At 35.9% G+C, this 26,177-nt stretch overlaps 1 protein-coding gene across 1 annotated transcript in view; it reads right to left on the bottom strand.

Annotated features, from left to right (window-relative positions):
* The window catches only part of LOC124355120 (mucin-3A-like), a 385,609-nt gene that overhangs the window by 288,127 nt on the left and 71,305 nt on the right, over positions 1-26,177 (bottom strand). Inside the window, 1 exon segment of the mRNA XM_046806081.1 lies at positions 13,536-13,639. Coding sequence (XP_046662037.1) covers positions 13,536-13,639 — 104 coding nt within the window.

Here is a 26,177-nt window from a genome sequence, read left to right on the forward strand (position 1 = left end):
TTAGTCCTTTTCGACAATAATCTGAGCGAGAAGATTTATCTTCAAAACCACTTCTGTTTGGAACTTAGAATTAATTATGTACCTGCCATTTGGTAACGTACTGAATGTGACAGTCCTTTATGAAGTAAATTTGTACATGGTTTATTCTTAGTAGTCTACCCATACTTCTCTGAGGGAATTCAATGGCGTTAGCGTATTAGTTTTCACCTTACGTGGGATGATTAAGAAGCCGTTCTTTTAGTTCATTTTGTTGGTAGTTTTTGACAGATTTGTCTTCAAGATATTTCGTTCTTTTATAAAAATTAGAAAATTAGTCTATAACCACCATATTGGGTCATAATTGTAGGTATATTTATATCGATGTGTGACTACATCAACCTAGTATATCCTGTACATAATATTGTTTTTTTAAAGTACAGTCTCTTCACGGAGATTTAAAGCCTAGTCAGCGTACATGATCATACACCTTGAGGATCTTCATCAAATCTTAATGGTCATTGCAATATCTTGTCAACGTTTGTTAAAAGCCACAATGTTGAAAAAACTGTGTTATATTGATAACTTTTCAGAATGTCACTCCTTACAATTATTATCTGTTTCCAAAACGTATTAGCGAATATCCAGGTTCTGGTTTCATTGTGCGTTGATCACTGTGCACATAATTGAGTAATTTTGACTCTGTATAAAATTATCAATCTTTTACTTTTTTGGTCTCTAACTTATTTAGCATGATCTAATGGCTATCCAACTTTATATGAATCAATGTATAAATAAAAATTTTAGGCCATTATTCTTAAATAATACCAAGAAATACATATCTTAATAAGGGGCAGTTTATGTAAAAACGTCTTCAGGCGAGGATGCAAAATAACGTGTTACACATTACTGAAGTGCGGAAATAGTGAAACAATTCGGAATCAGGAAAGGTGATAAATGAGGTAGAGAGTAACCGGACAGAGGTCAAGAGAGAGAGGTAAGAAAGAGGGCGTTGGAGTGGAGAAGAGGCGTTGTACAGGCTACACGACTTGGAGCTGAGGGTCCAGTATGAATATAGATGATTCATTAGATAAGAACCATATCCACTTCGATATGCAGGACGTTGTGCGGCTAGCAGTGTCTTAGATAAGCGAATTCACTGCGCCAGATCAAGGGTATAATCACAAGAATTGGCGTAAATCTTTTATTACAGCGAATGTTAGCTGATACATAACAACATTCTTTATAAAAAAATTTCTATAAAATACTTCCATATCTGTGTTTCAATGTTTTGGTCTACTCTTCACTGAATTTTCCAAAATATCTCGCCTTTTTAAAGAATATATTATTATTTGTTATTAAGTTCAGATACTACACTACCTTACGTATTATATGAGCGGCTTATTATATTTTTTATATAAGTACGTCGTTAGACGAATATGAGCTAGGATTGGTTGTAATAAATAAATGAGTTGTATTTTTGTTATTATATAAGATCGATTGGGTCTTAGTTAAATTCAATTTGTAGTTAATATCCGTCGAGTACAGTTTTACGACCATCGAGGGAGGTTTTACGTCCGTTGGGTACAGTTTTTACCAAAGAATGGGAGTTCTGGTCTCATAGTGACATTGAAAGGCTTCTGAAATACAGCTTCAATATCAAATCCTACACATTCACCATCCCTTTGGAGACCTAAACATCTTCACGAGGCTTTACGTCACCGAAGGGATTAGAGCTTCAATGGGTACCCCCGTTTGTTTTTGTGTGTGAAACCCCAATTGAAATACACTCTAACTTAAATTCATTCACGAAAGTTGTCACCTTAACGCAGTCAGTTTTGCACTTTATTCACTGTGTCACTACGTTATACTATCATCCACCATTACTTCTATTCAGATCTAGAGTTATGTCTGCTGGAACAGTGAACTGGAGCCATATCTGCTGGAGGTGGACCGAAGATATCCAAGATCTTCGACTCCCACCTCACCCACAGTTATTGTCAAGGATAAACTGCAGTATTTACATGGAGATGCGCAACATCCGACGCCCCGGCAACTCTGCTCTTCCTCCTGTCTTCTATACGACCGGCAATCGCCGTAAAGTCCCCAAGACTGTTCTCATAATCGTCTTCCGTCCCTGCCACCCTGGGTGGGCGGTCCGACCGCTGCAAGCTCGACATCCAAGGAGATATCGCAGCGAAATATATGATAACGGATCAGCTCCGAAGGCGTATCTGCGTCGATAATCGTAATTTGCGATGGATTATCGATCCTCTTGGTTGGATATTATCAATAGTAATTTTAAACTGTGATGATAAATTCTGAAATCGTGTTTATATTTTTCTTGTTATCTCATTGGGTTCACAAGCAAAACTAAGATCCGTGTTTTTAACGGCGGACGGAATTGTGTCGCATTGCTTCTTAAGGCGATCTATTGTACTAGCCTTATTGCCATTACTAACGTTTTGGGATAGATAAGAGGCCACGCCGTGTGAATTTACAGAGTGCGCTTAAAGAGCTTAGGGCAGTGTTCCACGGTGCTGGAAGTGATATGTATATACCTTGTACCTTGATGAAAAGTAATATTATCCACGGTCATTATTTATTTTGCCTTCCTGAACCTTCTTTTTTAGTGGATTGCCCCATGATATTGCCTTTCATACTCAGAAACCCACATTGCTTGTGATCTACTTATGTTTGGCAAGTTTTGTGATATGGAATATTGAGGCGGTATTTATCTGTGTTGAGTGATTTTCAAACTTTAAAAGTGGAAAATTATCAATATACAAGACTTGTGATGGTTTTGTCTGAAATGTACTGCTTTGAAAGTGGTATTGTTCTCTTTTAGGTTTGACTTGTCAGTTGCTTAGAGGAATAACGACAACTCTATCGTAGTAGCAGCTATAGCGACATCAATGGATGGAATTAAAATGACAACCACCTGGCAATTTAATCCATATACCTATATCTCATGTTGAACCTGAGTAAATTAGACATTACCAATCCATAAAGTCGTTACTTTCTTTCCATCTTTGCTTTCACTACCATTTATGGTCTGATGATGTGACGAAACTGCAAACAAGGACAAAACCCTTAACGCGCTACTACAGAGAGAAATATCTCCAGTGACCATCATTCATATGACCGACAACGTGATTATTAAACTCGATCCAACCCACACCTCATTATTCTATCGTGACGTTTCAGATGTGAAATTTGCGCGTCAAAATACGTTCACTGCTGCGCGGCGTGGCGGTTCCATTTTCCCACCAATTTTCTGCGCGACTGCAGAAAAATCCAAGACATCCTTGAACAATCTGGGGCATGTCTCAAATTATGCCACTTTCTTCCTGCTTTCCATTTTCTAACTCAAAACTAAACATCATCATTATTTCGGGTAGACTAGTTCATGACAGATTGTTTATTATGTTGCCACTGCAATAATAATATTCCAGACTTTATTTTGTCATCGTTTACTATTTCCTGGTTGCGGATGTTCCCACTATTTCTCCGATACTCTTCTTGTTGAGTCACCTCAATCAGAAATTAAAAGTGTATCGACATAATGTCGTATTAAAAAGTCACTCATGTTTGTCATGACCTGACAAAACTCTAAAATACATTGTGAAAAATACACCAAATTCCACAATAGTGATCCATCGCAACCTTTTTCCCTTCAATAATTCCGCTAATGTCGTCGTAGAGAAGCGGTGATCGTGGAATGCGACAATATATCTTCTGGACCCTGCAATACGGGCCAAATTGGCATGCGATAGCTTAATCTCCTGGAGTTGACGGGCAGTTCTACTTAGCATATGTAAATAATGAGGTCCTTTATCTGCGATGGTATAATGTGACGTCGTTAAGTCCTTTCACCAGATGGGCTTGCACTATCTTTCCTGTCTTGACGGGAATTGCACACTATTGGCAACGTATTTCCATCGTCTGCTTTAGATTGGCAAGTAGCTAATGATCTGCAATCAGATCAAAACATTATCAAGTTCTCAAAAAGGCAACTCTTGTTTTTGGAAACAAGAGGCCCATCACTTTGATATTTCGAATACTTTATTATAAAACTCTTATAGCTAGATCATACATAGCCACATGAATAGGCCATCGTGTTGACGCCTCCTTGGATGAAGTAAAAGGAGTAGTGCGTGCACAAAGAGCTGCTTAAATTAATCCGCGGACTAATTGTTTGTGGTTCGGAGGCTCACCTGATCTCCTATACATACTATTTATTAGTGTATTATTTGTAATAGAACTCTAGCATTTCCTACAGTTCCTCTACAATTCAAGCTTATTTCAACACTACACTATTTCTAAACAATAATACTACCTACAGGGAGCGTACTCATGTATTTGCATTATATATGAAACAAATAAAACCATTTTTAAACAGAAATAATCTGACTGTCACAGAGAAAACATAACGGATCAGTTGGCTCGAGATGCTTCCTTACTAGTTCAGCGAGGTCAACTGGATGGCATTTTTATGTTAATTCATATAAAGTTATAACACATTAACAGGCAATACACACAAAACTTTACTACGGTTCGTAAATATGATACAAGAAATCAGTAACACTTAGTGTCAACTGAAAAATGGCAAAATGTTCGGGAAATTAAATTTCCTTCACAAACCGTCAAAAATAAAATTCAAACAAAGGATTCAGATTGTTATATATTGTACAATATACACTTATACGACAATACTCTGTAAATTGAATTAATACATTTACAAAGTTTTCTTTTATTAAAAAGATATATTCAGAGAAGTCCCAATAAACTCTACTTCTAATAATACGAGTCATAGCAAACTATTTTAAAGTGATCATCGATGAATCTATTTATTACATGGAGTTATAACCATGAGATTCAGAATCTGTAGATTAATTCTGAAATAAATCGATTTTTAACGTCTAAGTGAAATCTGTACAGCTCGTACTTAAGTTTGGGTAACCCAAGAGGTTGTTCCAGGCGTAGATCAGTCCACCAGATTGGGTTAGAGGCTTGGGAAAATCGTTGAAACAAAGAAAATACAACATTAACTTTCGGGACATGCATGTCGGAATGGAAAGACAGTGTAAATCAGTCAAAAATTACTGGATGAAAAAATCGAAATCTTTACCTCACATGTTAATGTTTTTCTATTGTCACGAATTTCAAAAATACGTCACAAATTATCCTAAGAAGTCCAATCTTTAAAATGTGAGTTTCACGCCAAAGAAATCCTAAGAATAAAAATCACCTATCTGATATATCTCCAGCCATATAAAGTAATTTTACATAAAAGTCGATTGATTGTGCACTGAACTTTCTTCGCACAAGATCCTTGGATAGAATTATCCTTGACAATTTATCCGTCTATGGTCACCTTGACACGGTGTGAAATATAAAATTGCCGGCACGATTGAGCCGTTACCCTGCTGACGAGGGTGTTCCGCATTGTTAAAGCTTCCTTGGAGGTGAGGAGTGAGTGTAAGTGCGGTGGGCACGACCCGGCCGAGTGAAGGGAGGGGAGGAGAATGTCGTGGGCTTTATTGGTTTAAGGGCCCAAGGTTGGCCGTTAGCGTAGGCGGTGAGCTATGGAAGTTGAGATTGTGCTCTGCAAGAAGTGCTGATTTGTTGGAGTCCTTCTTAGAATTGTTACAGACACCGATGCTCTACGAACGCCTCAGCAATTATATGAAGTTGTATTTGTACAAAGAGAAAACAGAAAGAGTGGACGGACTACTAAATCTCTATCACACAACACCCTTACGTGAGAAATAATGCTGACCTCTTCGCGGGCCAAAACATATTCTTTTGTAATTCCTGCCTATACAACTGTTAGGAGTAAACTTCGCCTCGATGCGTTCAAATTCCTTGGTCTTTGGTTCCTCTTAGAGTCTGTAATTGGCCTTCGGTTAGGCTGTTTTTTAATATGTCAACATTTTTTCATCGCAGAAAATACGTACACAAGCAGTTATGATAATTCCACGAAAAATATTTGCCATTCGATAAACGTAGTAATTGGGAACATCTTGAATTATACCCACGGAAAACATTTGAAATATGAAGGATATGAATTTTTCCAGCAAATATATAGAAAATTAAATAACACTTTTTATATAGAACAATTTAATTTTCTTAAGTATTACTTCATTGATAAACAAAACACTTTCTTTATCATAATTCATTATAAATACAATTTTCTTTAGTCATGATTAACTTAAAACAGGTAATCCCCTAAAGTAATAATTCATACATTAACTATAACATTTAATATCTTACTGTAAGCCTCTTTAGAGGAAGTCTGGTTACAAAATTGCTCAAAACATTTTTATAATTCCTCAAGTAGCGTTAACAACTACTTTCTTTTTCGTCTTCATGGTCTGTGAAATAAAAATGTTAACGTTTTAATTAATTCAAATTAAGATACGCGGCGCTAATTTGAGTGGGGGAAAATTGAGATCGCAGGGAAAAATTGCAGCAATTGTTTCATACATTTTTTTATATTATTAATTTCTACTCCTATTATTCATAAATTGACATATGTCAGTAAGCAATACGTTCTTGCCGAAATCTAAGAGAAATTACCGAAAAACAGTATAACTACACTTGTAATTAAGCACAACTTTAAAACATTCTAAATAAAAATGTGATTAATTTTATATATTTTTAGCCTCACACCCATGTGTACACCAGGCTATTAAATAAAAACTTCAACGTCGACTACTTTTAATAGCGAATGTATTATAAAGGCCGACTATTTGGCCTTAAACTATTGTATAATAACTGTCAAGATATGATACATGTAGTTAACACATTCACTGCGGCATTATACTGATGAGACCGTCTAGTATCAATCTGAATGTACGCAATAAGGCGTCTACCGCAGTCGACGTATTGAATGATAACTTTCAATCTCATTCGAAAACTGATTCTAGAATACAAAAATAACGTTTTATTTGAAATGTTTAATTATTTCTTTAATAGACTTTTATTTTGACTACTACCAAACTATCGCTTATCGATTTCAGTTGAATTTTCTCTTAAGAGTCTCGATTTGCCTTTACGATGTAAATTGGCTCGTGGCCTATGATTGGTTTGATTTATTCCAAAAAAAAAACTTCAATTAATATTAGTGAGAATTGTTTATTTGCATATTTGTAATATACACCTATTCTACCAATTGAAAGATACAATTAAAATTCAAAAGCTTTAAAATAATAAACTAACTACATAAATATTTCATGTCTTGTGTTTTCCATTAAAAACGTGTGCATCTGATAACAGTTTTCATTGTGCATGAGAATAGAAGTAGGAAAAGTATTTATAAATCAACCAAGGGTTTTTTTCATAAAAAGAGACTGTGCGCAGTAAAAGTGTCGTAGTACGTCGTAAATATAGAGGATTGTAATTGAGTTTAAACTTTACGAGTGGAAATCTATTGCGATGGTCTGGAGGATTGCAATGTCGTATTGTCATGCGTAGGTAGGTAGTTAAGCACGGACTGAGTTCCCATGACTGTCACAACTATATTGAGCATAAGGCACAACTATATTCAGCATAGGGTACAAATATATTAAATTGCCGTTAAAATGTCACTGGCGGCGTTCGTAATATAGTAGCAGTTCCATTAAAACCCTTGATCATTGTCAGTTTGCTTTAAACTTCAAATTTATTCGACCACATCAAATCAAATTGCTGGACCATACATCATAAAGCAAAGTTATGCTCTAAAGTAGTTCCAAAACTAGTTGCCCATTGAGGATAGTAACAAGTTATTACTAGGTCTGGCCATCTGATCACGCTGTTTACAGCTATTCGAGGTGACAAAATAAACAGATCAAAGCGTAATCCGACGGCCAGGCCTAGTACTATTATTGACTGAAAGTAGCGCTGCGCTAGCAAATTTTGTTGTCTTAGTAAAAAGCTTAGTGAGAAACAAAAAAACTACTGTATTTCACCTTTTCTGTTATAGACGAAAACTATCAAGTCTGTAACACACTGTAATTTGGACATTAGAAAATAAATCAGTAATGGTGTTTTCTGTGTTGGGTATTCAATTAAATTCTATTAGTATATTAAAAAATATATTCCAACTAATAATGTGCATTGTTTTTTCCAACATTCTCCCCTAATAAATACTTTAGTGGCTTTGTGATAAGTGTATCCAATAATTGAACCATCACTCAATATCACCAACAATGTGATGGATTAAGAGGTGCTACTGCAAGATCGTGTTTTAAGAGCGGTATAGGTCTTCTTGCACCGTCTTGAGTATTGATTTTGGATAACAAGAAGCCTCCAGATGATATTCCGGAAATCCTAGTAGTTCTGGAACAGCTCTGCTGTTTATCACTGATCAGGAATCTACGGACCAGCCCATGACTGTTGAAAGGTAAGTAAACATAGCAATAACAAGGCGCTAACTCATTCATACGCTGGGCTCGTCAAACTTACCGATAGTTCATAACTCGACCTTATGCACAAGTATAAATCAGATAACTAATCAGGTATATCGCGGTACTAATTTCGCTCGCGATCTTTCTTGACCCCGCCTCGGCGAGCCAAGGTCACCTGGGAGTAAGCCATAACATACACTCCACCCCCCCCCCCCCCCTGGATCAATCCATTACCGGGTCTTGCAGCTATCTGTTGTCACCAGCAGCTAAAAGCGTGGTCACATTTTGACCCGGACACTTAGGGTTAACCTTCACCTTTAATGCTCGGTCCATAACTGTCCCAAGGTCTTCAACAGGTTTAGCGTGGTTAATCCAGAAGCAATTATATGTCTAGTTGAAGCTATAAATATTTCATACGGAACAGTTATATTGCTTTGTTCCTGTTTAATTCAGTTCATAAGAGTCCAATATAATGGTGCCCTATCACAACCGATTCCTGTTCTATCGGGTGTTCCACAGGGCTCGCATCTAGCACCGTTCCTGTTTACGCTCTTTAACAACGATGTTGGCACAGCAATATCGTCTCAATGCATCCTATTCGCTGACGATCTCAATATCTTCAGTAGGATTATCTCTGCAGATGATTGTATTTAGTGACAAAATTCTCTTGCTGCCGTCTAGCTGTGTTGTGGAGTGCTGAAAACCGTCTGGGGCTCATTGTCGGGAAATGGGCAGCTCTCATATTGTCACGGGGTTCACAGTTATTCAAAGACGATTATGTCTTATATGATTCCAACGTGGGCAGAGTTGATAGTATCAAGGACCTTGGTGTTGTGGTGTCGTCATCTTGGAATCTGCCGGACACATAATCATGTTTCCAACAAAGCTTGCCAACAGCTTGGGTTCATCTTCAGATCGTCCTGAGACTTTACTTCACCTTCTACGTTGATCACGCTCTACAAGACAGTTGTGCGCCCATTATTGCAGTACGGATCTGTTGCCTACATGAGGAAACGCACTGATCCTTTGGATAGAATTCAAATGAGGTTGGTGCGACTGGCCCGGACATGCATGGGCTTCCGTTACTCTGAAGTACCAGTTAATGAACTACAACTCTTCTTTGGACTTGAGACTCTTGGTCAGCGGAGATTAATTCTTGAACAGTTATTCCTCTGCCAATTGTTAAACGGACTTTATCGATCGAGATTCTAGACTTTAACGACTTTAACGTCTCCGACTCGATCCAAGAGTCTCTTCGCTAAACGATTCCAGCCCACTACTTATGGCCAACACGGATGTATTCTTCGTCTTCTCAACGACGCCAACGAGCTAGCGAGCAGTGCTGACATCTTCGGCCAGTCGACAAGTGTGTCTCAGACGCCACTTGACGCCTTAACTGTGTTTTTCTATTCCCCTCGTTGTTAAGATTGAACCTATTTTTTAGTTTATTAATTTAAGTTTATTTACCTCACAATATTGTATAAAATATGTGTAGTGGGAAACCGTTTGCATAAATAAACAATAATCGTACCAAACTTTTGACTAATACACGATATTTACAGTACTCATCTGCTGATGGTCACCTTGCTATGGTGGTACGTCGCCGGCACGATTGCTAGACAGATAAGGAAGTCCCGCATTGTTAAAGTTTACTTGTAGTTGAGTGTATTGTTTGAGTGTAAGTGCGGCGGGGGCGGCACGAACACGACTACGACTGCAGACCTTTACTTGACAGAGGGTAACGTAAATGTCATGCCAAGGATCTCGGACATCGTCAGAAACATCCATCTAAACGTAACGATTCGATGCAAACTGATAAAATCCGTAAATAAATTGTTACAAATATAAATTGATTCTTTTGATTTACAAGTATCACTTACCCTACAGCTTCCTGTCATAAATGACCAAGGGCTTCGTTTACAATCTGTACACTAATCCGACTACATTGAGGCTACGCCCTCTATTCAATTTTAAACTTTTTTTGCTAATGAATACTCAACACCACATAATAATAATAATAAACCTAGCAAAATACAATACAGTATTATGGGGGGGGGTCTGATTATGCTCTCTTTGAGCCTTCTGATTGTGCTTCTTGAGAAGCTGACACACAATTAAGTTTTTTCAGTGTCTAACCTCAAATATTGCTATTGTTGCTTCTGGAGACCAAACATAGCTGTTTTTATATGTAAACTTGATAGTATTACTATTTTGAGTTATTACGTAATAAAATTTAAATACTATTAGTAAGTTTTAATTTTTTTTCTTGTATGATTAACCCCGTTTTTCACTACACGGAGCAAAAGGCCCTTAGTCATACTTCCGACCACGGTTTTGCATCGTGCGTAAAACACGATTGCTCAAAGAAAACCACTTCTGCTCCTAGTGGTGGAAACTACTATTGCATTCATGCACAATCCTCCTTCTCACGTCGTTTTCACCAGTCCGTGGAACCCGTCAGTTATTACCTGACCTTCCTCTGTCAGCAACCCAGAGAGAACATGTAATCTTATCCTGTTATATTGTTCTCTAGTTCTTCAATCATGTTCCAGGAAACGGTTTCGAACTCAGATAAAGCATTGTCTACTGTCACACATTCTTCTTCGCAACAACGTGAACTCTCCTTCTACAACAAAATAATCTTCGATAATCATAATAACAAATATCCATCGATTGAACAACAGTTCCGACAACCACAAACACTAACAGAGAGACCACAGAGCTGGGGTACAATCCACTGCGAGATCAATCAGATCGTGGTTCTCGGTGTCACTAATTGACCGTAACTGACGTGTTTACTGCCAATATCACGGGTCGTAAAGATTCTGGTATTAATATTCTGTTTATTGATAATTGTCAAAGAAATTAAAGGTTTTTTCACAACAAATATGTTTAAATCTCTGGTGTTTACTGCCAATATCACGGGTCGTAAAGATTCTGGTATTAATGTTCTGTTTATTGATAATTGTCAAAGAAATTAAAGGTTTTTTCACAACAAATATGTTTAAATCTCTGTCAAAATTTATTTTGAATACTAAAACTTGATTTTATAAAATCTCATAAAATATGGATACTAGTCATATCCTAATTGTTGACTTAGTAGACTCTTAGATAAGTAGTTCAAAGACAGTTTCTCATCTGGCGGTATATAAATTACTACGCATCTTAGACGTTTAACGCATAAGAAACATACACAACGACGTGACTAAGCATGTATAATTCCTTGGTATTTCCGGGTGCTTGGGAAATGCCTGTATCAGAAAACGTTTATATGAAGAATATAAATTTGTGCATTAGAGTTTGTCTCTAGTCTGGGGTATTTTGAGCGTGTTTCTTCATGGCTAAGATGTACTTGCTCTTACTGAATGAACTTTGCAAACCCCAGTCTGTCACATTAGAGTAAAATATGTATAAAATAGTAAATCCTCCTACGCGCGATACAAGCTGGTGGCATGAGCTTCTCCGGCATTTAGGAAACGGAAAGCCGACAGTATGACAAGTTGCTACTGCCAGACGGTAGGCTTCAGCTTACCGAGAATGCATTCCCATATAGTAGGAACAGATATGAAATTATTTTCATTGTTTAAACACACAACCTGTTTTTTCTTGAAATCGATACAGGAATTTCCCTAAGAATGAAATGGATCGTCAGTAGCGCTAGTTTAGGTAGAAGTGGATGTGGAAGCGTAATGGTTTAAACAAAATTAAAATATCATTTCTCCAGATAATATTTCTCATCATGACAAACTTGAAACTTAGCACCAGACAAGTACATACGTTTTAAATCAGCGTAAGCTACATACAGACCCTTTAAGTGACAACTTCCAGCCTGTTTATCAAGTTGTATGTCAGATATTATTAAAAATATTATCTGAGAAAATATTATCGTTTCATTTGTTACTTACCCTTACTATACCCACCCATTTCTACCTCCACATAAACTAGTGAAGTTGATGATTCATTTCTTTATTGAGAAAATTTCCTCAATAGATTTCAATAAAAACCGGGATGTCTTGTTATATCCTACAAAATGCCTCTCGGCTCCTTGACTAGTACGTTCGACTCTGTAATACTAACGCTGTTTTTTTTTCACAAATAATACACTTGAACCCTACAAAATCGTAACATTAAAGCATCGTGTTAAACATATAAATAAGACAAATTTTTTATACATACTTACATTTGTATTACTTAACAGTTGTAGTTTTAATATTATAAAAGTATTCTTTTAAACAATTTAGTTTCAAACAACTGATTACTTGAACGCGCGAGTTTCTCAGACAGTTATTCTCAATCTACTAACCAAATTAATAGCAGCTTATTTGTTTATAGCGGTTTACGATTCGTCTATACGATTGATTATAAATGCGTATTGTATTGTAGAAATCCGCTTTTAAATTAAGACAAGAGTTATTTATTTAATTTTTATTTGCAAAAAGAATTAAGTGAAAATTTAAAGTAAAGAATACTTGTTGTATAACTTGAATTACTTGTATAATTAAAAAGGACAAATAACATATATATTTTAGCAATAATAACTACTATAAATGTGGGTAAAAGAATTTTAACATTTAACTTTTATTATATTATGTTTTAAGCTCATACTATTATTACCGGCATGATTTGGTTCAGAAGTTCACTGTGAAATTTCATTTTTTCGTAGACCTAAAATAATTTTTATGTACACGTATGTAAACCCATTTTTAGGATTTTTGTGTGATTATTATTGGCACTTTCACGTTTTAAGGCCCTCAACGAGTTTACTGTTTATATTTACAAATTTTTGTTTTAAATCCCACATACATATTTTGAACCTGAGCAACATATCACGGTCATTGTTCTCGGTTACCCCGTCTTAAGATTTACGATACGCACTTATTCTTATGTATGCCTATTGCATCACAAACCCATGAGAAACATTGAGTGAAGGCACTCAATACGAGATTGCAATACATTGAACTGATACGTTTTCAGAATTATGAACCATTAACAAAGTACAAGGTATTTGAAACAATAATTACATTGTAAGATTTATATCATGGATTTCAAACTGTTTATATTTCAAATGTAACTTTTCAATTGTTACAAACAGAATTTCCAGCTTTTAAAATGTTTACAAGTAAAGCAAAGAAAGAAAACATGCTTGATACTAAGAACTAAGTTTACCTTTATCCTCTGTTAATGTAGGCTCTACAGAAGCTTCCTCAGCAGGCTCGTCCAGGACTTGGGGAGTCTCCGGGGTTTCTACAGTGGACGCTTCCGGGATTGTCCTGAAAAGGATTATAATTTCAACTTACGTTTACAGCACAGCAAAGTCCTTACATAGAAGGACTGATATTACAAACAAGTATTTGCTTCAAAAACAGTTTATAATTTTTTTGTAAAAAACTATTATACTTTAGCTTACAAATTCAGCTTGATACTGTGTTACGGAACATATAAAAAATGTACTGTACTTTTAGTTTCTGTTTTCCTAAATCATATAATTTACAAAATGATTTTTAATAATAAATTATGAGCAATCAGGAACGTTACATTTTTATTGTAAGAACTAATGTTTCTTCTGTGATAAATACATTTTGTATAGATGGTTGAACAACAAGCTGAAAATTTATTTTTGAAACTACTTGTAATGGATGTCTCATTTGTGGATGAGTGATGTTATATTGACATGCACGCTCAATGGGATATTGATGTCGCATTACGATAGACAGTGGGTAATAATAGTAGTCATGTAGAACAATGCTCGAATGCGCTTAAGTCTACCAAATCTACAAAAATTAAAAGTACCAAATCTACATAGGTTCATTAATAAGTAATTCAGTTTGACTTTTGACTTTACTAAAACTTTGCCTCCACTATGTGGGTTGTCGTAAGCAAAAATATAGGCAAAACCAAAATTTCACAGAAACATGCATGTAACAAACACTATAATAATATATTAATTATTGCTGGAATTTCCTATTGTTAACATTATTTTTTTAATAACTCACTTAAAGGAGTATATTTTATATATATATATATATATATATATATATATATATATATATATATATATATATATATATACTAATAAACCAACACTAGGAAATGTTAAAAATACGCTTGTAATATTTTTTTTACCGAGTTTGTAAATATATCAGAAAATCTACTTTTAAAACATTCCACAAGCACATACGATGTTGTCCATAAAGGGTTACAAATGTAACTTATTAAGGTTCATCGTCTAACAGTTTCAACGCAATAGGATCAACGCGATGGGCATCGCACAACGTTTCGACTTGTACGGTCAGTAAACCTCGGGCAGCGGTAACGAGCGAGAATCACGTCCATATCGTACACGTAACGGCCGGGCTGGATGTGTTGTTTATGTTTATATAAACTCATCAGGCACCGGCCGGGCCGCCCACACCCACGCGGCTCGTGGTCGCCGGAGGGCGCGTGAAAGTGTTTTGAGACCAGCTGAGATAGTTACTGCAGTAGCCCGTGGACACGGATGGCGCCACAGTCGACCCAGACAATCGAGCATTCGTTGGATACATTCAACGTTTGGCAAATACGTGGTAGTGCATCACTTGCGGCTCTGCTAATGTCAATTAATCGAAACAAAGTGGTACGTGGTTACAAAACAGAAGTATCCAAATCTAGTCCAACAATAACCTGCATGCGTTTTTGTTATTACCTTTTGATTACTTTTAATCTATGGTGTCTAATCGGCCTTTGATTATAATATTCAATGTAACTTTGATTTGAGCATAAGACATGGTAGGGAATATACGGAGTATCTTACTGATTTTAAAACAAACAAACTCGGAAAGACTACAGTTTTTGAAGGTTCTGAGTAATACGTTATACTTTTACGTGCCTTAAACTTAATAAACATTTGCACGCATTTAATGAATTTTCAGAATTACTCATGCTTCTTATTCGCTCTGGTGGCACTTGAACCACTCTTTTTACTAACATTTCTTTCATTTGAAGTACTCTATGGCCATTCCCTAAGAATCCAAGTACACATTATGATCAGAGAACATTCACCAAGGATATATGGTCAGTGGACATACAAGGATATATGATCAGTGGACATGCAAAGATATACTCGTATATGATCAGTGGACATCCAAGAGTATATGGTCAGTGGACATTCAAGGATATATGGTCAGTGGACATGCAAGGATATATGGTCAGTGGACATGCAAGGATATATGGTCAGTGGACATGCAAGGATATGTGATCAGAAAACACCCAAAGAGACCGCGATGACTAGTCTACAATGTCATTCACAACAAATTCAAAGAAGTTATAGTTTCACCTTTCAGCCAATGGATAATAGGTGGATTTGAACGAAGAAAACAGTAGTGTACCCGGCACAGGGGGTACAAATGTGAAAGACGTACATGCAGTGTTACCATGTTGTCTGATAACAAGAGAGAAAGATAGAACGGTTTTAGTGAAATTATTTGCATATATGTGATTTTAATACCAAGTCAACCAAACAAATTTCACACCTTGGTATCGAATTGACAAACCCAATTTGTAGTCTTATACAATCGTCGAGGTTACTAGATATGTAATCATCTATAAAATGTACCCAGTTCTAACACAAATTTGTATAAATTGAAAAGCAAAGAAATCTGAGCTTGAGATGAAATTTCTGACACTACAGTGTCTACCGCCTTCAATGCTGGTAACGCAATTTCGGAGCAGTCGCGGTCTAATATACAACAAAATTGAAGGCGTTTAAAAGAAAACTCGTTCAATTACTATATACATTTCCGCAATTATTTTACAATAATAACACATGTTATTAAAACCCAATACTTATAGTAACATAAACTCTAAAAATTTTAAATTCCCTCAAAATGGCAACGTCTCAAACAGGCTGAAGGATGTTGGATTAGAATCCATGGAAATCACAAACATATACATTTCACAAGAACTGTGTCTTTTAATGTTTGTGAAATTCACAGAGTCAGATCGTAAAATACTGATTTAAAATATATTACTAAGAAAATAAAAATACAATTCCTATATATTCGTATATATAAATAGAGCCAAGTACACTTGAAAAACGGGAAATGTATATTTATTTTCGTGGTAATATGATTTTAAATCAGTATTTTATGATGTGACACAGTGAATTTCACAAACTTAAATTACTTATTAAATTAAAAGAGTTCCCCCACGTGTATCACTAAATAATTCAGTTTTTTTCAATATTGGCGTCTTAACTAAAAAAAATATTAGCTTCATTATTATGAAAATGGTAAAACTTAAATCTTTAAAAATGAAGAAAAGTCGAAGGCCGAATTAGTTATAATCTTTTCTTTATCCACCATTTAACATTTATTCCATTAAAATACATGTTAAAATTGTTGGAAATAGTCTGAAGTTTTATATTATCTACTACAGACATTTGTTTATAGAACAAATGTTATAAGAGTTAAAACTGTGAGTTTGTCAAAAACGTAGCTCTTAAATGTAATTATAATACAAAAGTATTACTTCAAATCGACTTGTTTACGTTCATTGACGCCATAGCCATATTGCTAACAGTCAAACATTTGTGCAATATGATTTACACCACCATAAGAAGCATACATTACATGAAGACCGAGTTCTTTCAACCACAACCTCGCGATATATCCATGACCTGCGATCGTTGCGTTACTATCCCGGAACAGTGCGAGGTTCCCACTCAAATTCCCGTGATCTCTCGTAGCTGAAGGCCTTCCCGATATCAGCGAGCGAACCACCTCCGTCCGTCCGTCACGTGACTGACAGGAGAGGTCGTGCAGCCCCGAGCCCGAGGTAAACACATGACTTTACGTAACAGTTATGTAAAGATTTTGTCGGTACACAGGTTATGTTTCTGTAAAATGGACATGTGACCTGTAGAGTAGAGTAACTTGCTGATACCTGCTGAGCGCGGAGGATAGACAACGAGTCACGAATGGTCGGCTCAGCACAGTTTGGCGAAATCATCTGATCAGCACGGGTTAGCCTTGGGCCGTATTTTGTCATTACTAGGAAAAGAGGCAATTTATGTAGTTTTCACTTTTTACTCGTTTTACGTGTTTCTCACTCATAAAACATCTGTAAAACCCTTTATTGTCATCGTTAAATTTATATTAGACGCAATAGCCTGATAGCATGCTCGCCCGCCAAATTATGGATCCGGGTTCGAGTCTCGGTGGAACCAGTACGTTTTGTCAATTAACTTTACTTCTTAATATAATTTTTTGTATTGCTAATAATATTCTTTTGATTTTATACTGACGGCCATATTGAATTTTTATTCCCGTAACAACAATGTTCAACCTCAAACGTTTTTACCCACTTATATTTATGGTCGTAGAGTTAGTGTGCAAAATCTCTCACTTAAAATGTAATTATACACATCCAAACGCTATTAAATTGTTTGGTAATTTTTTTTTTTAATCATTATTTTTTATCTCATTTTTAAACATCGTTTTTTGGATATTAAAAAGTATAGACTATAAAAATTACTCTAAAAGATTTGAACACGTATTAATCACACTTTAAGAATTATATATACTCCATAATATTATTCTACAACCAAAAATAAGGCCCTAAAAGGTTTTGACGGAAAACACGTCACACGTCCAACTTTTATGAGTCTCAATTCAAGAATTAAACATGATTGGTAAAATAACGCATGCTGTAAAGTACTTAAGAAGAAAATTTACACATTGTATTGTCTTATGACTACTAGTGGATTACTAATGTTAGGCGCTTGAATACCAACGGAGTCTCGTCTACGTGGAGTGTAAAGTATCATTGACTTGAAGGCGCCTCAATATTCAATGTTGCCACAAACTAGGTGCCCATTACTTAAAAACACAGAAGTCGTCGCCAACGTACACTTATTCTAATCAATACTAATATATTAAAGTTATTTATGGCTACCTCTCATTCAAAATATAGAATAAACTATATCTTATTAACTATGGAGATATTTTTTATTCTAAAATAATGCAAAATGTTAAGGTGTTTTTTTTTTTCTTTTTTTTTCGTGTACACCAATTTTCACTACTCACTAATAAATGAAGATCGCGTTTATCCAGAAAATACTATCAATTGTTTAGAGTTTTGATGCTCTACTTCTATTAATCTAAGGCCCCTAATAGGTGAAAGTGTTTTAAATTAACCTATCCAAAGGAGTATAAAAGAGCCTAACACAACGCAAAGAAAGTCCCGCCAAACAATCCAAAAAGGTAACTAATCGCATATGACGCTATGTCACATGATGAAATTAATGTGATATGTCTGTACTCAAGTTTTGAATACATTTTTATATTCTGGAATGTTCTTGATTCCACCATGGATACTAGTAAGACCAATTTAGGAAAACAATATGTTTACCAGAGAAACATGTATATCAAATTAAAGTTTCCAGGATCTTTCTACCAAGAGTCATCACACGGACAGACAGGGAACGACACCTTTTTTAAGTGACACTGCCGATAGTTAATCATTATTATACAAGAGTATGCCACACCATATTTCCTTAAGGTTGCAGCAAAAATTTAAATATATATATATATATATATATATATATATATATATATATATATATATATATATATACATATAACTCATTTCATTCTCTAGATGTCCTGCAAATGGATAGACAAACACACGTTCACACAAAAAAGAAATGTTTACATCTTCCCCCCCCTCCCCCCCCACCACGACAAGAGAAATTGGGTCAGCCTATTGAATAATAGGCTTCAATGACGTTCGGCCAAATTCCATGGTTGGACATGTACCACCATAGGTTGCCTATAGAAATAAATTTTCATTCAAACTTCCAAGTGTATAGATGAAATCTTGTTCAAGATACCTATGTCATACATTCATAATTTTGTTTGGTAAGTTAGGTTTTATTGCAGTATTGAAAAACAAGAGTTACGGTAAGCTAGCAAGGTTGCTACAACTAAAGAGAGCGCTGAAGCCAAGTATTTTCACGGCCTTCATTGCCTTCAGTCTGTTATATTTCCTCTTTACTTTATGATTTACAGTGTCACATGTTATAATCGCATATAATTGTACAAAGTTTGTTTGACAATTTCATATTCTGCCAATTTCTTGTTGCTACCATGGTTACCCGTAAGTTCAAAGTAAAAGTATTCGTTAACGCTCAGCCAAATCCCATGGGGTAACAGGCATCCTCATCGAACTCAGTTTTGTTAACATAGAAATTAATTATCAAGATAAATTAATACCCGTTATATCCGTTAGATTTCGAGATATAGTGGGGACAGAGAGGCAGAAATTAAACTTTTCCAGCCCCTTGAGTGATAGGTTTCGCTGACGTTCAGCATTAATTAACTATTGAAAAGGTTTGCTTTGGACTTATGTCGAGAAAATGGGCTAAAAGGTTGCTGAGGTAGGATCCTCAGGGGTAAACATCCTGGACCAGACGACATTGTGGCCGTGGGTCGTTTCTGGGAAATGCGCCCAGGTGGGCAGTTTAGGCCTAATGGCTAATGTTGGACGGGAAGTGTAATGATCTTGACATTGGACTTGGCTGATGATGTGGACATTAGGTGGCACAACGACATCGCATCGTGTCCATCGAGCATTTACGAGGAGATACTTCTCGGTTATTCGCTGGCCAACCGGCGAAGTGGCTCTATAGGAGGTGCTAACCAAGCTCGATAAACAATATATTATATCCGTGACCAGGAGAAAGAGCCTATTCCAGAATTTGTCACAGAGCTGAATAATATGACTCTACCGGGGTTCACACTTACAAGACTCATTGATCTGCATGACTGTCTTTTAGAGAGAATATGGTCATTGTAAAACAGTAGCAACGTTGAAACATTATTAAACTAGTTATAAAATTTAAGGTATCAAAACAAACCAGCAGACCGATTTGTTGTTTGATTGAGGAACACAACTCTACAGTGTTAATTGGCTGAGCATTAGCGAAAATCATACCACTTGAGGGACTGGACAAAGTTCTATCCACACCATATATGGATAACGAACTGACCTACAAACTTCAAATTGTGCATGTTGCTTAATTTCTATATGCAAACACTGATTTCGAGGAAGGTGCATGTCACTCCATGGGACTTTTCCGAGCGCTAGAGAATATTTTTACATCAGTCTTATGGCTAATCGTGATGACAACGACAAAATATCAGAATAAATAAATTTGTGCACCAACATAGATAGTACACCCATAAGAGAATTTAGCTTGACATATTAACACATGTATCCTAACTATCCGAACAATTAAAACGTCATTTTATGGTGAGTTCGTATGCAGACGTTTATTATTTAAACACTGATATAAAACTCAATTTAATGAACGTTAATCTTCATATGGCAATATATCTCAAGAAAGATTGAATCTGCAGACATAACATTTTCCGTAAAACTTCATTTCTACATAGACAAGAATGAGTTCTACGATAGTGCATGTCCAACCACGGAATTTGTCTCAGCGTCGTTCAACCGTATCACTCAGTAGGCTGACATAATCTATTTTTTGTCTCCTGTGAGACAAAACAGGTTATTTTTCGTATGATTGTCGCTCTATCTGTCAATAATCTTGCATGAAGGCAACACTGAGTTCGAGTATGGTGCTTGTCACTGCATAAGATTTGGCTGAGCTAAGTGAATAAGATCTGCGTCAGCCTTATGGGTAACCATGATGGCAAGAAAAAATAGCTAAATAAATAAATCTGTAAACTAACTGAGATATCAATATGAGATTTAAATATACAACTTTTATTCATAGAGTAAAAAGAAAAAGAGTAAAAGTCAACGATAGGTGACAATATTTTAATTCTCCATACTCTTGTTTTGTAACACCCTCCTTAACTCCACGGACATTGTATTATTCAAACAACTACTCTGTTATGAAACCTAAGAGGTTGAGGGAAACGGAAAAATATTTTTAATTATTCTACAAGGAATTGTAAGCATTTAAATTAATATTATAAGGTATCTTGTAATCAAGCGGACGTAAACAATAACTAAAGGTAAGGATATAAAAGTTCTAATATATATATATATATATATATATATATATATATATATATATATATATATATAAAACATCGCATATAAATGTTTTTGCAAAAATAATGTTTTATAATTTAGGTTGTTTTTATTTACATTTCATTAAAGGGCAAAGGCGCTGAAATTGTAGAAAATTATCCACTTTAAAACCCATCCCACCATCTTAATAAAATGAATGGACAATTATACAAAATATTTCCATAGGTGTAACTCAAATGCTTCATTGCAAATTTTTATTTGATCTACTAATTTACTTAATATTTCGTGAACTAAACATGATGTAAAAATAAAAAAGTAATATTGGGTGGAATTCGGTATATCTTTAATATTCTATTTATATTTATTTATTAAAGAACCGACAGGTCCTCTTAAAATCGTTCTGTATCTGATCGGCAACTCTTTATAAAAAGATTGACTTAAAATTTTGTTTCTTTGTCTTTTTGACCCAGTTTTCAGTTTTATGAAAAAAGAAAGGACATGCAACCACTACTGCCATCCAGTCTCGTAATTTTTTCCTGTTCCTATTGTAGGCACAACCTGGATCTTTTTACGGTTAATAATAATGAAAAAGAAATATATTGAGCACCATCAATTTTCACTGATCCGGGTACAGTCATGAAGTTACACTAATTTCCGTATAGATCATCGTTTCTTCGATACTCCGTTATCAGTTTATTCTACAGCATCATAAATACGATATTTGTGCTCTCGTTATGAGGGCTCTTCTAGGGTATACAGGAAGACGCTCCGCCGATAAGTCACGGACCTAGGGCCCCGCTTTCTCCACAAATGAGCCAATCAGATCCTGTCGCCATCGCCAGTGGACTCTCGGTCCACAAGTCAGCGGAGTGGTGTAACACTGCCCGCTCACGGTGCAGGATATCGGTTACCCGCGCACGATCAGGGCGATGATTAGGCCGGAATAGTTGAGGACACCGAGAACACGGGGCCGGACCACCGACTCTGACCCATAACTCAACCTGTCAGCGTACTGTACAGTACTTAGACTCGCCCGCACAGTCGCCGTCAGTACTCATGTCAGCGCTCAATCCACTTGCTCTAACATTTTTTATTCATGCGGTGGCGAATAAGTTGCAAGTGTATTTATTTCTCGGATGCGCTTCAGCAAATCCGCTCTTTCCAGAGTTCGAACCACAATCAAGCACTTTTGACCGTGCAATATTACGAGACTTCAAAAGACGCAGAGATAACTACCGTTCAGGAATGCACAGAACGATGGTTTATGAACATTTACCTTCGTAGGCAGGTGTTCATTTTATAAAAAGTTTGTCAAACCTAATAAAAATGCCTGATGTAGGATGAATAAAAAAATTAAGTATGAAAATTGACTTTTGATATGCAATGTATATTGTTAACTGCGATTAAACTATTTGATTTGATTTGAATGAATGTGTTTATTGGCGATTTTAAAGTATGCTAGCGTGTACGAAGGTCTGGACCGTAAACATAGGTGGAAATGAATATTACTATAAAGAAGTAGAAATAGGCTAAACCCTGTATTCTGAGAAAATAGAATGCGCTCGAAAATAACAGTATTAAGAAACATTTGAACATGTATACACCCCAGTAATGTCAGAGATTGTGAGGGTGTAAAAACACTAAAAAAGAAAACTACGAATGAATTTAAAACTGATCTCAAAGTTCCACCTACTGAGTCTTAAATCAATAGAAATATTATTTCTATTACAGATATTTTAAACAAAATTTTAGTACTAAGAGGAAAAATTACAGTTTTCTACGACTTGCGACGTTTAAAAAACCAATGCAATACAATCTTATTTTACTGTAAAATCACATAAAACACACAACTTCTATCAAATCACTCGTTAAAGTCTCCAAGGAGATGACTTTTTTATCCTTATTAAATTATATTTGTGAATAAGATTATCCTCTAATAATTTAACATTATTTATAAAGGATAGAAAGTTTGATATAGATCTGAAAAGTACTAATTTACCTTTTGTATCTTATACCTATGCATAAGGAATTATAAATCAAATCAGAATTATGCTACTGCAACATTTACGCAGCATGTAGAATTAATGCCTACATGAAAGTTACAATTTTAATCACAGTCCGTCAAACGGATAGGCTAAACCTACTTCCTGACAGCGCGGCGGCGGCATGGCATGGCATGTCACGAGCGGTGGCCTGCCTTTCGATGATTTACCACCGTCTGAGAGGTCATGACGAGAACAATCAGCAATCAGGCGCTACGCAATCATTACTGATAGAGACTGATTCCACAATTACACAGATAACCGCCTGTCCTTGTCATACCGGCTGATAGATTGAACTCTGCCGGTGGGAACGCGAACGTCTATAGATTTTGTGCGAGTCCATCCGTGTGGTCGCCATCTCCACACTCTGTTCGTAGGTGGCCAAGAGATCTTTAACATTCAGACAACTCCACCATAACACGATATTCACGCTTCCATCCGACTTTCCAGTACAGTTCACGTCCAATCCTGGCACTTACTCAGATTATCACCTTGGCTCTCAAATCTTTTAGTAATTATAGTTTACATTTCTTCAAGGGGCTTCCAATTAGACATCTGAAGTCAGCTTAGGAAGTTTAATAAGACAGTCAATCATAGCAAACTATCTAATAAGATCTCGTACATGATTTTTAACGATCTTGCTATGCCACTAGTATTATAATAAGCGAATCCCAACAACGTGTTTCGGAATTTGTCTCTCTCTAGAATTAGGAGCTGAAAACCTCTGATGTACTTAAACCAAGGTCTTCTGTGCGGCTTCCGGAGTGAATATTCTGGATAAGTGAGGATTGGGCCGTGCCACCTCCTGCCGAGATCAAAATACCTCGGTTCCACTCTGGAAGAAGTAGCTCTGTTGCAGCATCTACTGTCAAAGAAGACAAGACTATACCATTGAACTTTGATAAAGCCCTTAACACTAGAGAGCCCAACCCACTCCAAGATAACCCTCTACATTAACTATACCGCCGACGAAATAATGAATTTAATCCTTTATCTCGACATTTGCTGTTAGTGATGTACTACTCTTAGACGTCTAAGGAGTTGTCCAGAAGTTAGTGACGTCGGTTTTTGCTCTTTGACAGAGAAGGAACATCTCTGTGGCTCTAATTAGTGTACGTTCCACTGGCCACAAACCGGAAACTACATAATCTATACTATTATATCTTATAACAATCTAATGGTGTCTGTGCGTGAGGTACTTATCACGTAAAAACCAATGAACCGATTGTACTGAATTTTTACTTGAACATTCTTAGGGTCCCTATGCCTATTGTGAAAATCCCTCCGGACTACGCCCCACTGGTCTTAAAATCTTCCTTCCACTCCATTATACATTATATTTATAGATCTAACTTGACCAGAATAAAATAAATATGTTATTAATAAATATGTTATTAACTATCTTTCAAAGCCAAGAATAATAAGTATAATAATTCATCCAAATTCAAACAGGTGATTGTCAAAGTCAGATACACTTTACAAGTGTCATTTTGAGTGTAGCTTTTTTAATCAGCCTCAATAAAATACCATCGTGTACTACATCATAAGTATTTTAAGTAAAAAGCTAAGGACTAAAATAGTTAAATTATTAATGAAATCGTTGGAGCTATTCAACAAAATACAATGATATATGCGAGATCTACTAGGGAAATTTCTGAAGTATTTATGAAAAACAGTTTCACTCTCCGACTCAAGGATTCCATCTTTAAACATAAATCTTAAATATATGAAGAGATTAGATCATCTTCCAGTGACTATCACTTATCTTAGTGACTATCACTATCAATTGTTTGGAATTCAATTTAAAAATAATTTACTCATGGTGTAAATTACATTTTTCGAAATGAAGTTGGGTGCGAAGCTGCGGGTGACTGGTAGTGCAATATAATTTGAATCACAGGAACGCGTTTTGATTTAGTGCAGTTCATTGATTACGAAAATAAATCCTCTACATAATAGTAGGCTTTACCCCTGGACTTAAATGTGCTTAACTATTGTGCAGATGTTATATCAGATGGTATATTATTCAAAACTTTAGGTGTAGAATAAATAACATTTTTCCTGGCTATATTTAAATGACAAATAAGTACTATTAAGTTATCTCTCGTATTATGAAGCCAAAAAACTGTAAAGCTCTTTCCTAAAGTTTACTTAGAAACCACATCCAAGACGCTGAACCGTACACACAACAGCTTACGAAAATAAACCAATTTTTAAGCAGGATGACAAATATTGTAATGAGTAGACCAATCTTGCTCATTTATTGCGTAGATTATTGATATGTACAACACTAGAAAGTGCATGCAGCTAGAATCCACATTGCTTTCAGTGAACCTACGGTTTATACATAAATGCAACATGGCACTGAATTTAAACTTATGAATGAAAGACATTTTTAATGCCTGAAATATGAGTAATTTGGAAAACAGTTGCGTAACTGTTATCAGCAGAACGGCCGTCCTCTAACGATAATACCCGTGCAGGACGTGACAAGCTTAGGCTACAGCTCGGCGACACTCCATTGTCTCGGGCCGTCTGTCATCTGCTCGGCCATTGTGAAAAGCCGCTTATGGCCACTCCCACGGAGCATTGCCCCAACAGGCTTGGGCTGTTAGCTATCTTGATTATTATTCATTGTTACTGCTACCAAAATTACAATTGAATTGTAACTGGAAGAAACTGTGGGAAGCTATAAAACATGGAAAGCGTGTAAATCGAACCGTTT

Source organism: Homalodisca vitripennis, chromosome 2 (assembly GCF_021130785.1).
Source record: "Homalodisca vitripennis isolate AUS2020 chromosome 2, UT_GWSS_2.1, whole genome shotgun sequence".
NCBI classification, from domain to species: Eukaryota; Metazoa; Arthropoda; class Insecta; order Hemiptera; family Cicadellidae; genus Homalodisca; species Homalodisca vitripennis.